The sequence below is a fragment of the Chenopodium quinoa genome, unplaced genomic scaffold, assembly GCF_001683475.1.
Source record: "Chenopodium quinoa cultivar QQ74 unplaced genomic scaffold, ASM168347v1, whole genome shotgun sequence".
Lineage (NCBI taxonomy): Eukaryota > Viridiplantae > Streptophyta > Magnoliopsida > Caryophyllales > Amaranthaceae > Chenopodium > Chenopodium quinoa.
Window position 1 is genome coordinate 479,129 of NW_018744151.1, and position 15,600 is coordinate 494,728.

Here is a 15,600-nt window from a genome sequence, read left to right on the forward strand (position 1 = left end):
ACTGCACGTATAGCTGGTGAGTACATGATTCCAAGACATCAATATCATAATTTTTTTATATTTATTTATTTTTGTCGAGTCATCTATTAATCATGAGATTGAGTGGCGTCAATCCAAAAGTTGCGCATGATTAATTGAATTAGGCCAGGTTGTAGTAGAATTAGTAGATTGATAAGATATTATTTTCTAATACTATTAGAAGATTCATTGTTTTAATAGGATTAGTTGTTTAGTATTTATATCTTATACGATTATATATTATTGTAGCTTTTAGCTATCCTGACGGCATGAGATGTTTGACTATAAATATAGTCTATATTTTCATTGAAGAAGGTAGAGCAGTTTTGGGTTATTTTTGATCAATTTGTACGAATTTTTTTAGCAAGAGAATTGCATATGATATTTGCTGAGAAAGTTACCAATTTAGTTGCTAATTAGTATTGCTTGGATTTAGCCATTTAGGTGTGTCTATCATCTAGATAAAAATCGAAATCCAATCCAATCCAAACTGAATTATTAATTCGGATCGGATATAAATATAAATGGTTCGGATTTAAATTTTTTTAAAATTCTGATTTTTAGATCGGATTGGATTGACCGTGTTTGGATCCAAAAAAGAATTAACCGATATATAAAACCATGCTTTTACAAATAAGGATACTTTATATTAATCATGTAAAATTAAGTTGATAATTACATTAATATAAATTATGTAAAATTATGTTTATAATATTTATATTAATCATGTACAACTATGTATTTAAGGCTACACTTTTTATAATTGCATTTTTATTTTTATAATCACTTTAGTCCCTACAAATTTGCAATGTATTTTAATTTGGATTTTTGGATCGGATCCAAATAACCGAATTTTAATTCGGATTGGATTCATGAGAAATACAGATTGGATTGGATTTAAAAATAAACAATCGAATTTTATTTCAAATTGGATTGGATTTGACATAAATCCAAACCGAAAACCGAATAGACACCCTTTAGCTTCATATCTTTGAATTTCATGAAATTTTCTGAAGAGCCCATTAAATTACACATCATATAATGAATTGAAGTTTACTTATCTCACCTAGATTCTTGATTTTCCTAACTTTTTATAAGTTTAATATAATTATTAATAGTGTTTGGACAATTATACCTTATAAAATATCCTACCCTATTAAATTACACATCGTATTATGAATAGTGTTTGGACAATTATACAGTACCATATCATATATAATTAATTTACTTATTATTATCTCTTATTAATGTTAATTGTCTCCTTTTTTTTTACTCTTTAGAACAATGTGTGGGAATCTATATCCCTTACAATATTTATCACCGTTTTTCTTCATTAATTTAGCCAACAACTAAATTTGTGTGAAATTTGTTCCATGGAGGCGAATGAACGATGCTCCATGCATTCGTGTTTTTTTAAAAAGGCGAAATGAACATTTAGTTGTTCAGCAAAGAACATACAGTTGTTTTGTAAAGAACATATAGCTATTTTATCAAGAACATCACATATAGTTGTATTGTAATGAACATATATTTGTTTTGTAAAGAACATATAGCTATTTTGTAAAAAAAAAAAAAATCCAACTTTATGTTCTTTATATATATCTAAAGAACATCCGTAATATTAATAAAAAACATGGTAATTAGAGGTGATCGAATTCGGCTTGGCCCGATTCGATGCGAAAATAGGGTGGGTTTGGGCAAACCTAAAAATGCATTTTTAGTTAAAAATCCAAACTCGACCCAAAAAGCCCGCTACATTTTCCGGGTTTGGGCACGTGATATTAAGTTAAGGCCCGGCCCGACCCGAATTTTTTATCACCTCTAATGATAATATAATGTAATGAACATTATTTTTATTCAACCATCATAATTTAAATACAAAATGCAAAGAACATTTCAAAATAAACAATTAACATTATGTAACAAATAAAATAACATTACAACTGAAATGCTGAAATTCAAAGAACATGAAGATAAAGAACATTATTTAACAGCATGTTATGTTCTTTAAATTCTATAACATGTTCTTTTCACTTTAACTAAATGTTCTTTACAATGTTTTTTAATTTACAATTCTATAGTATGTTCTTTTCACTTTAACTAAATGTTCTAAGAACAGAACTCAGTCACCCTCCCTGGCCAGATAAGGCGGATCTAAGGACAGAACTCACAAAATCAATATCTTTTGTTTATGTCATTGATGACATTTTTGATGTGTATGGAAAACTCGAGGAGCTCATTCTCTTCACCGAAGCTGCCAATAAATGGGAATATGCTAACATCAAAGGTTTGCCGGACTACATGAAAACTTGCCTTAATGCACCTTTTGACACTACAACGGAGATGAGCCACAAAATCTACATTAAACATGGATGGAACCCTAAAGAGTTTTTACAAAACGCGGTATGTCCATGAATCTCTTACTAATCTTTCATTTGTTAATGGCATAGTCATTATAAATAGTCGTACCTCCTTTCGAAATCCTATGTGCATTATTGTTATATAGGAAATAATATGTTGTAGTGGGCAGAGTTATGCAATGCTTTCTTAGTAGAAGCAAGATGGTTTGCTTCCGAGCATTTGCCAACAACTAAGGAGTATTTGAAGAATGGAGTGGTTAGTTCCGGTGTTTATGTTGTTTTTGCAACCCTCTTCTCAATCTTGGGTGAACCAAAAAATGTTAAAAACACAAATATTTGGATTAACCATCCTAGAATGCTACTATGACAGGTACACTTCTTCGTCTTTGGGATGACCTAGGGAGCGCCAAGGTATGTACGGCTTTAATTTTGTAGTTATTTATATTAAACTGTCTCATATAAGATTTTGTGTTTCGAACCTTACTAAAATAGGTTACATTTAATTTGTAGGATGAGGATCAAGATGGTTTGGATCATTTGTAGCGTGTTACATGAATGAGTACCAAGAGAGCTTGGATGGAAGTGTACGCGAACAAGTTCTAGGGATGATTTCGGAAGCATGGAAGTACCTCAATGAAGAGTGCCTATCTCAGTCTCCATTTTCAATAGAAATAAAAAATGCTTTGCTAAATTTAGCAAGGATGATTCCGATCATGTACAATTATGATGACAACCATCGTCTGCCAAGCCTTGAGAAACACATGAACTCATTGCTTAATGAATAAACCAATTAAGATAAAAAATCTAGTCACTAATCAATCTTAAACGATTGATCTTTGTAAGTAATTACACCAAATTAATTGGGTCATTTTCTTGATTATGGACCAAATTAATTATGGAGCAAATCTATTTTGTTAGTTGAGACGATTACTACAAGAGGGGGGGGTGAATTGTATAGAGTTCCTAATGACTACTTTTTGCGGATAAATAAACAATGCGTATAGGAACTTAAGAAAACACACAGATTTTACGAGGAAACCTTCCAGGGCCCAACTGAAAATAAAACCTCGAGCCTACCTTAGGGATTTCAAACACAAAACACTTCACTATAATAGGGCAAACACCAGGTTACAACCTATTAGACACAGACCTTTATTTCACAAGTTCCTCACTGGACTTGCTACTTGATAGGACCCTATCCTACCCAATCTAAGCACCACACTTAGATTCACTCGTACCACCAAAGCACTACACGTACTGCCAAAGCACAAAACACTCGTACCACCCCAGTACAAAACTCACAGCCTCACCAAGAAGCTAACACAAAACTGTATGTAATACAAACTACAGATATCACCCAAATAACCCAACCAATACAAATATAAGACGCCTATTATGATAGGTAAGCAATGCACGAAATCCGAAACTAATATGATAAGTTAAAAGCTTGGTAAACTTACTCAATTAAAGCACTGTGATTTCTCCACGCATAAACTCACAAAAAACCTAAATCATTTTGTTCTCTACTTTTTATACAAGTAACACTTGTATAGAAAGTAGGTTTTCTAAAAAGATAAATATGTCAACTTAACTTATTTTTTAAACACGGTTTTAGCAAATCAAGTGAAATAAAATCTTTTCCGAAAATAAGTATAAAAAGATATTTATTAAGAAGACTTATCTTTCTTAATAAACCGACTTTAGAGAAAAATAATCTTTTTAGAAAATCTTTTCCTAAAATCTATCTTTTATTTTTTTCCATATTTATTTTATTTACCAAGCAAACTTATCACGTTTCTAATAAATTTCGTGCACTAACCTACTTACCATATTAACAATAATTTCTAAGAATAAAACCTTAACTATTATTGCTGCGCCGCACTCTGACCAGGTAAATTACTTGGGCTCCAAGCATATCAAGTTCCACCAAAGAACTTAACTGTCAGTCTTCAAGTTCCTGTTAGGGAACGTTCATGTTAGGGAACTTAGCTCTTGTTAGAGAACTCTTCCTCTGATTTGTTTAACTTCTTAAATAAAGATGTTCTTCATGTCTTCTTAGATGGTTCTTCAATCACCAAGATTATTCTGCACCTTGACTAATCACAGACTAGAGAATCTTTATTAGTTGAGTTTGCTTTTAGTTCAAGTTCCTCATCATCAAAACCATTATGCTTCAACATATTTGATAAAAAAAAACTGTGTTATGTTAAGCAGTAAGTTGTAATAATTCACTACTTATAAGAAGTGAATTGTAGTCCGGTAAGTAGAATGAATTGAAATTTACTTATCTCACCAAGATTTCTAATTCAACATGGTAAGTTTTAGCCCTTTTTGGATTGACAAAAGTAGTGCTCGATCAAACTAAAACTAATTTCATAAGGAATCACAAGGTCATATACCTTAATTTGCTTTAGGTTAAATGCAACTATATATTTAAATTGCAAAAATAACTTAGCTTAGGTGCATAAGCATGGCACGATCCGACATAGTGGCATATGATGATATGAGCTTGGAGTAGGCATATATGTATTGACCCTTGAAATTTTCAACACGACAAGATATTTAGATCATGAACCGGACCTAGCTAATCCCATTGTTCATAGTTTTGTTAAGAGACAACACGATCCATAACTATTTTAAGGGGCCGTTTGGTTGGGGTTAATAATCAAAGGGAATCAGAATGAACTGATATCATTCCCTTTGTTGTTGTTTGTTTGTCACTTTTTTGATTCCCTTTACCCATTTTTATTTTTGAGTTCACCCATTTTTAGTCTACATTGATTCCACACCCCCCCTAGACTTTCCCTAGCCACCATACCCACCACCGTTGTACTTGCCGGAACTAGCCCAACCACCTCGCCGCAGACCTAGTTCCCACTGCCGGACTCGCCGCACTTCCCCCCACAACTCGCCCGCGCACCTCCCCCACCTCTCCCCTCGAAAATTCCTCCCCTCCCGGGAAAACTTCCACCACCCACGCAAAAACCCTAGAAAACACCAACCTTCCCCTTAAAACGCCGGCCGACCTTTCCCCCACCCTCGAAACCCTATCGGCTAGGGTTTCAAGGGTGGGGGGAAGGTCGGCCGGCGTGTTTTTAAGGGGAGGGATGGTGTTTTCTAGGGTTTTTGCGTGGGTGGTGGAAGTTTTTTTGGGGAGGTTAGGGGCTGCGAGGGGTGGGGGAGGTGCGCCCAGGGTTGACGATTCCCGTCGACGTTGTGGCTGGGCGGTGGGGTGGCTCCTGGTGGCTGGAAAAGTGAAGAAAGGGGATGTGTGGTGGTGGTGGTGATTCCCTTTGTTTATTGAAAACCAAACAACATAGTACTTGGAAAGGGTTTCATTCCATTCTCCTCACTCCCTTTGTTCATTCCATTCCGATTCCCTCGCTCGAACCAAACAACCCCTAAGTATAATGATTATATTAAAACACAAAAATATTATAAAGTGTATAATTAAAAATGATTGGTCAAAAGTAACAATATGTTACATACTTCGAATTTAATAATATTGATATATGATTTTATTTACACTTTAAAGAAATATCTTTTGAATTATATATCATATTTAAATAAAACACTACCTCAGTTAATTGTTATTTGTAACTTTAGAATATTTTATATTTCACAAATAATATCTCAGAATTGCAGATAACAATTAACGGAGGTAGTAATATTAATAACACAAATTCTTATATGTAGTATAAAAAAAGAATAAAAATTTATACAACATTTTTCAAAAAAATTTATACAACATATTTAAGAACATGAATTCCCTGGCCTACCATACAAAGTTAAACTTTGAATTAAAGATGTAATTGCCTATAATAGAAAAAAGCATCCATCCGACAATCCGATATGGTAATATAACAATGTATGCCCTATGAAAAGTAATATGACCTTATATCCTTATTATATTTCTGCCCAAGAAGTTTCATTTTCACCTTAAAGACCAGACTTATAATAATAATAATAATAATAATAATAATAATATTAATAATTAATGATGATAATAATAATAATAATAATAATAATAATAATAATAATAATAATAATAATAATAATAATAATAATAATAATAATAATAATAATAATAATATCTATGTGGCTGGCCACCCCGTGTGGTCGGGTGACACACACCAATACCTAATCTTATAACCCTTAATTGAGTAACGCCTAATCGAGTAATCCCTTGCCTCGGCCACACGCGGTGACCATCCATATATGAAACTTTGTAACAATAACAATTTCATATGTCATGTTCATGAGTATCATGACATTATATCTATTGTGTAACATTAGTGACCTACATATTTCCTCTATTAATTGTTTTTTCATAAATAATGGCCATGTTTGGTGGAAAGCTAAAATTGATTGAATTAGCTGATTTCGACTAAATGATTTTATTAACTGATTTGACTAACTTTTTGTTTTAACTGATTGTATAAAAGTGTTTGGTAAATAGCTGATTACTTAAGCCGTTTAAGTATGAAAAATGACCTATAAGGACATTGACATATTTAACTTTGAAGGATTAGTTATTTCATAAAAGAAAAATTACATTATAAACTTTGTAATGTTACAATCATTTTTATGATATTAAAAAAAAATTGTTTATTAAATCTAACCTATTTCTTCAAAAATAAAAAATTATCTAACATAAAAAATAAAAACAGATAATTAAAAAAAAACATGAATGATAATTAAAAAAAAAAGATTTATTTGGTTTGGGTTAAGGATTTTGAAAATTTTGGAGGAGATAAGAATTACTTAAAGTTAGATTAAAACAGATATTTTTATAAAAAGATGCATGACCAATAATAAAATATACTAAAATCCTTCAAAAAAAAAAACTTAAAAAAATGAACAAAACTAAGAAAATTAAAGAAAAAGATTGTTTAAAAAAAATAAGGAAAAGAAATTGAGAAAATTAACAGAATTAGATCTACTATGGAGTATGTGGAGTGGAGGTGGGAAGAAGTGAGAAATGAATTGCAATTGCATGGCTGTATGTCATGGGGCTTAATAAAAAACAAGAGGGCAAATTCCTAATTTAAACTCACCTAACCAAATAAATAAGCTTTTTGGAAACGTTGCTCCCAATAAGCTTGCAACCAAACATTAATATTAGCTTATCTGACAAGTCAATCAGCTAGAATTTATCAAATAAGTTAATTTTCTCCCAAAAAGCTGTTTGCCATGGTCAATATTTTTTTTTAAAAAACTAATTTTATTTGTTTTTACATCTTCCTATTACGATGAAGCATAAAAATTAAAGGAAATGGAAGATTTAGAGGAATATATTTCTTCTAATGTGAGTCTGAACTCACACGACATCAAAAAGGAATTTATGCATATGAAGTGTCCAATTCAATGTTTGGTAGGGGGTGCGAATGAATGAATGCTATCGAATGATTCTTCTTGTGAAATTGACATTTGACAATCCATTTTTGTTGCCCAATTTTTAGCCATATAAAATATGATATTTTCTGGAAATTACATTAAAATTATAGCCTAATATTACTATTACGATGTAGTTTGTAATGTATGAAGTATATCCAATTAAATGTTTGGTGGAGATGGGATAATTGTACACCTATGGTTGTGTGGATAACCTTGATATTAACCATAATTAAAGCATAAGTTTTTCTTTCAAAAAAAAAAAAAAAAAGGAATAAGATTTTACTTTATTTTCAATGTGAGACCATTACACTCATTTACATGTTTTCAATAGGGAATGACATCGATTTTCAAGATAGTTTATTAAGACAAACTAGTTTTTTGCCCGTCCGGACGATGTCCCGGCCTCTCGGATCATTGCTTATTTTTTTAATTATAATTATTACTTTGTATTACTCAATGTTGAATGTTTAATCTATCAATCTGATTAGAAATTAGGGGAGGAAACTAATAAATTTATGGTGAGGATATTTGATGCGTTTTCCCATTAATGATTACAATTTTTTTTGGTGCACATTAACATTAATAAATTTCAATGGTGAATGAAGGTTAAAAAGAATTTATGTTTGCTTCTTAATTGAATATGAGTAATAAATAATAAAACAATAACATATTGAGTAGGGACATTGCGGTAAAATAAGAAAGCTACGACGCATAATTTAAATCATTCTGCTAAGCACAATAAGAATTAAGAGGCATTGATAATGTGATGGTAAATGTCGTTCTTAAGTTTAAGTTTAATGGTACAAATTATAACTCAATCATTAATTGACATTGATTTTTAGTATGTAGTATAAATGAATAGGTCTTGGACATGTCATTGCTTATGTGCTGCCAAATACATAAAAAAATGGCCTTTGAATTTTAATAATATTTGCTCAATTTCTTCATGCGAGGAGTTTTAGGAGAAATAAGAGAAAGTAATAAAATATAAAGGTAATAGGCTAAGGGAAAGAATAAAAAAATGTAAAAAATAAAAGTAGTTGAGAGAATTGGAAGAGAAAGAATATGAAATTAATACTTCGTATAATATGATATATGTTCTAAATGAATTAAATATTGTAAAAGAATTCCAAATAAGAAAATGGAACAAGTATTTAAAAACAGCCGAAAAAGAAGAATAGAGAAAGTATTTAAAAATGGAGGGAATAATAGCTTAGCATTCACTCATTTTATCCCTTAGTTTCTTCTGGCAACTTATTAGTCTCACGATTCCATTGTCAATTTTCAATACACAAGCTTATAGCCCCTTTGATAAATATTTCGATCTTATCCTCTTTACACCTTTGAGAAAATTTTAGATATAAACAATCCCAAGATCTAACCTAAGCTGTGATACCATGTCAAATAATCTAAATTCCTTGATTAGAGTGATTTCCATTGATCAATATTTATAGGGTTACAATGAGTAACCTAATCATATTAGGTAACTATAAAATATGTATAGATATCAAAGATAATCTTATACAAAATATATCCTAAACCTAGGATGAGAATATTCTATGGATATTCTTTATCAGTAACAATTACATGATCCCATTAAATTGCAATAATATCGATCGTCCCATTAAATTGCAACCCTTAATACTTTTTTGTAACGAGTTTTTTTTTTGGTCTCAAATATCTTCTACGGGTGAAAGATAACAATAATAAAGAAAGATAGATTGAAAATAACTAAACATTATTTATTTATTTACATTGATCTATACGTGTGTTTTTGTAGTCTACTCTCAAATAATTAAAGAACTTGTTAAAATAGGAAACTTATACTTCATGTTATTTATGGAATTACGGACTACATAGTAAGCTATGAAAGCTGACATTGCACTAAATTTTGCATAATCACATGCAAGAAATTAATATACTTGTACTATGTAGCAGTGGGGTATGACTCAGCACTCAGGTGGGGTTCAGAACGATAAAAAAATTTTGTATACATCCAATATACATAATATGTATTATTTCTATTACAATACTTTTCACAAAAACATCTAGGGTGGGGTATATATGTTGTACGACCAGTTAAGATTCATGAGTTACAACAACCAAATTGTACATACTGTGGCTGTACGTACCTTAGTATTGCCAGAAGCATTTTCCAGATGGTCCCAAAATCTCAATTCAAGCAAGGCACCACGAGATACTGAAAAACTTAAGTCTATTTGTTTTGCTAATTATTAAGTAAGATTAATCAGCTTTCCAACCACCAAAGAGAAACTAGGCTAGCCTTATCAATGAGCGTTAAATACCACATACTCCGTAGTTGGAAGTGCAAAGAAAGAAAACTCCACACTATGTTTGCTTGTTATGGTGCCCTTCCCCTTAACGTGTTTCCCGTGTTGTCGTTCCTCACGAAAAAGGAAACTCGAATAGCCATGGATACTTCTGTTGTCATCTCTACTTATAATTCCATGAGAAATATTAGCAATATAAAAAATAAGGGATTCAAAGATTTTCATTTTATTGTGCATGCCATTACAAAGGATAGCTTCATCGATGATCAAATCTCTTGTACAGTTGAGTCTTCATTTAATACATATTTAACGTATGTTTAGTACTTCCTTTGGATGTTGTTTTTCATTTTTGTTTTTACACACTTTTATACAAGTACACAATAATATTGGCAGTTCCACTAGAGTGAGTCTAGGCTGGGCGAGCTATGTAAATAGGAGGGTAAGCAAGTAATTTTTGCTGATTCAATTTTTGCTTCTAGAAAAAGTTGACTCTCTAATGGTTCATTATAATGTATCATTATGCATGTATAATATACCACTAAAATATAAGTTGTCTGAATAGTACTCTTTGTGGACTATTACGAGTGTAGTGGTACTTTTTAACATCCTATAAGTTTCAACTTCTGGAAAAAGTTGACTCTCTAGTGGTACATTATAATGTACCATTATGCATATATAATGTACCACTAAAATATAAGTTATCTGAATAGTTTTTTTAATTGCAAGATTGTCATCTTATATACGCTGAAATTAATAGGTGCTATGCGCCGAGACTTAACCTGTTATTTGCATCATTTAACAAGTATTCTGTATGAGGTTTTATGTTCTTCCATTAGCAGCAGGAATATCAGCTTCAGCACACGGTGAAAAAGATTAAGAAGATACTAAGAAGCAAATTGAGCAGTTATAGTCAGGTAGAAGAGTTGATCATGATTGATGCCATCCAGCGACTAGGCCTTGAACATTACTTTCACGACGATATACATGATGTGCTAGAAAGGCATCATGTGCATTGTATCACTATGGTTGAAGATGGTTCTAATCTTCATGATGTTGCTCTTCGCTTTCGACTTCTGAGACAAGCAGGATACAATGTGTCTGCAGGTAAGCAGATTGACTACATACAGCCAATATACAAAGTATGCAAATACCAAACCCCCTCTAAAGTCATTTGGCCTCTGATATGGTTGATTACCTGTGCTGTAGAAAGATTATTTTTGTCTGTGTTGTTCTTTACCTCTTGTAAAATACTGTAAGCTTAATTGAATCAAGCTCGATTCTCTAAAACAGAAATTCTCAATAGATTCAAAAACAAAGACGGGAAGTTCAGCAAAGAACTTGACAGGGACATGAAGGGACGGATGAGTCTCTTTGAAGCTTCTCAGCTGAGTACTCCAGGGGATCACATAGTGGATGATGCCATTGAATTTTGTGAGAGTCTCCTGAAATCCAACTTGATGAATGGAAGTGGACAATCTGATGAGGCAAGAGTAATACGAACAACATTGCACAATCCGTATCACAAAAGCCTGCCAAGACTTCTAAGACAGAATGAAGTTAACAATTTTGAAATTTCGATGAAAAATCTTCACGATTGCTGTGGTATTACTGACTGGATAAAGGAGGTACAATATCTAGCAATGATTGATGTCAACGAGTCTCAAATAATTCACAGAGAAGAAATAATTCAGGTTACAAGGTAATTGCAAAAGAATTTTTGTAACATAGTAATCCAATTCAGACACTAACTTTCTGCTGTATTCTATCAGATGGTGGAAAGAGCTTTGCTTGGCGGAGAGGCTGAAGTTTGCAAGAAATCAACCAGCCAAATGGCATATGTGGTCATTGGTCATTCTCCCAGCCCCCAATATGACAGAGTTAAGGACAGAACTCACAAAAGCAATATCATTCATTTATATCATTGATGATATCTTTGATGTGTATGGATCACTCGAGGAGCTCACTCTCTTCACAGAAGCCGTCAACAGATGGGACTATACCAATATCAAGGGATTACCAGACTGCATGTCAATGTGCCTCAAGGCTCTCTATGACACTACAGATAGCATAAGCGCCAAAGTATACAATAAACATGGATAGAACCCCAGAGACTGTCTTAGAAAAGCGGTATGTAAGCAGAATCTGTTAACGAGTAAGAACTGATTGTTGACAGCAAGTCTGGATAAGGAAATCAATTAATCCTTAACTGGATGGTTTATATGTTGTTTCAGTGGGCCGAGTTATGTAATGCTTTCCTATTGGAGATGAGATGGTTTTCTTTGGGATACTTGCCTACCACTGAGGAGTATTTGGAGAATGGAAAAATTAGTTCAGGAGTCTATGTTGTTTATGCAAACGTCTTCTCTCTCTTAGGTGAAGCTGTAAACCATAGAAGCACAAACCTATTCAACAGCCATCACAGCATTGTATCTTCAGCGGCTGAAATTCTTCGACTCTGGGACGATTTAGGGACTTCTAAGGTACTCACTCTGGTTGCTGGATTCCTTTTCTAGTTTAGGTGCTGAGAATATTTCTAACTGCCTGTATAACTAATAGCAATTTCTACAGTTGACACCCTACGTACCAAGCTCGAATCCTAATTGAACCATAAAACTCAAACGGAAAAAGACAGTGGCAGAAGTTATCATTGTATATGGAATTGAAAGGCTAATTTTCATTACTTGTAATTTCAATCTTATTCTGCAGGACGAGAACCAAGATGGGTATGACGGGTCATTTATAGAATGCTACATGAACCAATATAAAGGTAGCTCAGCTGAAAGTGCACACGAATGTGTTCATTTGATGATTTCAGATGCCTGGAAGTGCCTCAATAAGGAATGCCTGTCTCATTCTCCAATTTCAGCAGAATTCAAGGTTGCTTTCCTTAATTTAGCAAGGATGATTCCAATAATGTACAACTACGATGAGAATCAACGTCTTCCAAGCCTAGAGAAACACATGAAGTCAGTGCTTCATGTGCAATAGAGCATAGATATCCTATTACGACAATATTGCACGGTGTTGTCTTGTACATTTTCGTGGCCCAAAGCGAAAACTAAATAAGGGCCTCAAAACTATGGAGTCGTATATCATAAATAATACATTTATCGACAAAATTTTCATGAATTTTATGTTACAAAGTTCATCAAAATTATAAATAAATGATAGTCATTTGAGATTTGACCAACTCTTCTTTCTATTTTTTTTCATTTTAATCTTTTCACAACCCAACTAGGCACCAAACCCTTTACTCTTATTGTTCATGATTTTAAAAGAAAAAAAGAACTTATGAAAAGTAAAGTGAAGAAATTTAAGAGACAAAATTATAAAAATTGGGAGGTAGTGAGAAATTGGAAAGTAAATAAAAATTGGGAAGTGATTATCATTCAATTAAGATACCACCCAAAAAGTTCTCCAAGGTTAGCAAATAATTCTGGTCTCGATCAATTTAAATGCTAAAATTCATAGAGGAATGATTATAAAACTACAAACACAATTATAAACTACTAAGTCATGAAACAATCGAAAATCAAACATTCTAATTAAGCATTATACTACTAGTTCAAGTAAAATGACCACCAAAAGGAAAAGCTGTAGCACATCAAGCACTGTAAAGAAGATGGAGAATCAGTAGCACATCAAGCACTGTAAAGAAGATGGAGAATCAGTTTCAGTACTCACAAAATAGCCACGGCAAGGTGCTAACTTCACGGCGAGTTGTTCTGTTCTTGCTTCTCTGTGTTATCTGACGGCATCACCAAATCATATTGAACAAAGCTATTGGACTTCCCTAGCTCTACAAGTTCCTCAGCTTCTTGAATCTTCGATTCCTTCACCAACCCATTGACAACAAGCTGCAACAGAGCCTCATCAACCACAAACTGCCTCTTGAACATCTTCTTGCACAAATCCAATGCCAATTCATATTCTCCATCATCACATAACTTCGGAACAAGGTAAGAAAATGTAATGCTATTCGGGGTAATACAACTTTCACACAACTTATAGTACAACCTTTTAGCTTCTTCTATATCTCCTTCATCACAATATTTCTTTATGAACACATTAAAAGTACCCACATCCGGTTTTAACCCTTTAGTCTCCAATGATTCAAACAAAGCAACCGCCTTTTCAAGCTCGCCTTCATCAACCAAACCCTGCAACTTCAAATTATAACTTCGAATATCCCGAACCACATCATACTCATCCATAATACCCCAAATCAATTCACCTCCCTCGAAACCCCTCCTATAAAACGCACCAAGAAGCGTATTAAACGTAACCACACTCGGGTTCACACCCTTCGCCTTCATCTCATCAATCATCAACAACCCCTCTTCAAGCTTCCCCACTTCACAAAGAGCATGAATCAAAGTATTATACGAAACAACATCACAACTAATCCCCAAATCAGCCGGAATCCCTTGAAAAAGAGTGAAAACCTCATCAAATCTCTTAGATTCAACCGCAGCCTTCAAAAGGGCATTAAAAGATTTAACAGTTCTAGGACAACCTAGTTCAGGCAATTCGTCGAACAGCTTGTGTGCATGATCAAACATCCCAGCTTTCGCATACAGCGAAATGAGACGAAGCGCGTAGCCTTCGCGGGAAATATCCTCAAAGTGTTTATGTTTATCAAGTACATATTCAACCAAATTATATCGCTCTGCATTGGAAAAACGAGCAATCGTAAAGTCGTAAATGTTGTGACGACTACGGAACTTGGAGGATATACTTGCATTGTGGTTAATCTTTTTCGCAAGCTCGTCGAGGTCGGGTTCCTCGGCGAGCTCCTTGATTGAAATTGGTTTAATGGGAGTGATTGTGGTTGGAGTATTTTGTGGAGAGAGTTTTGGTGTTTTGTGGGTTTTGAGTATCTTGCGAAGACGAGCTGCGGAGTTTGACATTTTTTGGGAGAAAGAATTTGGTTTGGTTTTTGGCGCTAATGTGTGAAAAATGAATGTGGAGTTTGAAATGGGTTATTTATACTTCACCAACTATTTGTTGGGCTGGGCTTATTATGTGTGAAAAATGAATGTTTTGTCTTTACATATTTTTCCTAAATAAATAATTTTTGGATTGTATCTTTTAGTAATTGAGTAATTTTCTTACCAGGGTATAGTTTTATTTGATTCAAATTGATGACAATATGATGAAATGTATATAAGTTTTCCAATGTAATATCAATTTAACTTGGTATGTAATATAATCTAACATAATTAAAAAGATCTTGAAGTATTGTGAATTAAACTGTCCATAGTTGTAATAAAGTATGGTGAACATTATTGACAGAGGTGTCAAAAGTTGAACTGCTACAAAACAATTAACCTAACTTAACGTGATCTGGTCAAAAGTTGGCATTTTCAAGAATTTGATCTGCATCGCCACAATAATTTAGTATTGATCAAATTGAAATAATTTATCCCAATGTAAAACCGACATGTAACCCAAGTTGACCTCTATCTACTATGCAGTATAAGTAGGGGTGTCAGTTCAAATGATCGGATCGGGTCTGATAAGGTCGGGTCAGG

General features: G+C 33.1%; 1 protein-coding gene and 1 pseudogene across 1 annotated transcript; one reads left to right on the forward strand and one right to left on the reverse strand.

Annotated features, from left to right (window-relative positions):
- Nucleotides 1-2,741: 2,741 nt before the first annotated feature.
- Nucleotides 2,742-13,195, forward strand: LOC110693355 (annotated as a pseudogene).
- A 581-nt stretch (nucleotides 13,196-13,776) lies between these two features.
- Nucleotides 13,777-14,976, reverse strand: LOC110693357 (pentatricopeptide repeat-containing protein At1g55890, mitochondrial-like). The gene has a single exon (XM_021870491.1). The coding sequence runs from the start codon at nucleotides 14,974-14,976 to the stop codon at nucleotides 13,777-13,779; it is 1,200 nt and encodes a 399-aa protein (XP_021726183.1).
- Nucleotides 14,977-15,600: the final 624 nt, after the last annotated feature.

Coding starts and splice junctions, on each gene's coding strand:
- LOC110693357 (XM_021870491.1), bottom strand. CDS start 14,976: ATGTCAAACTCCGCAGCTCGTCTTCGCAAGATACTCAAAACCCACAAA.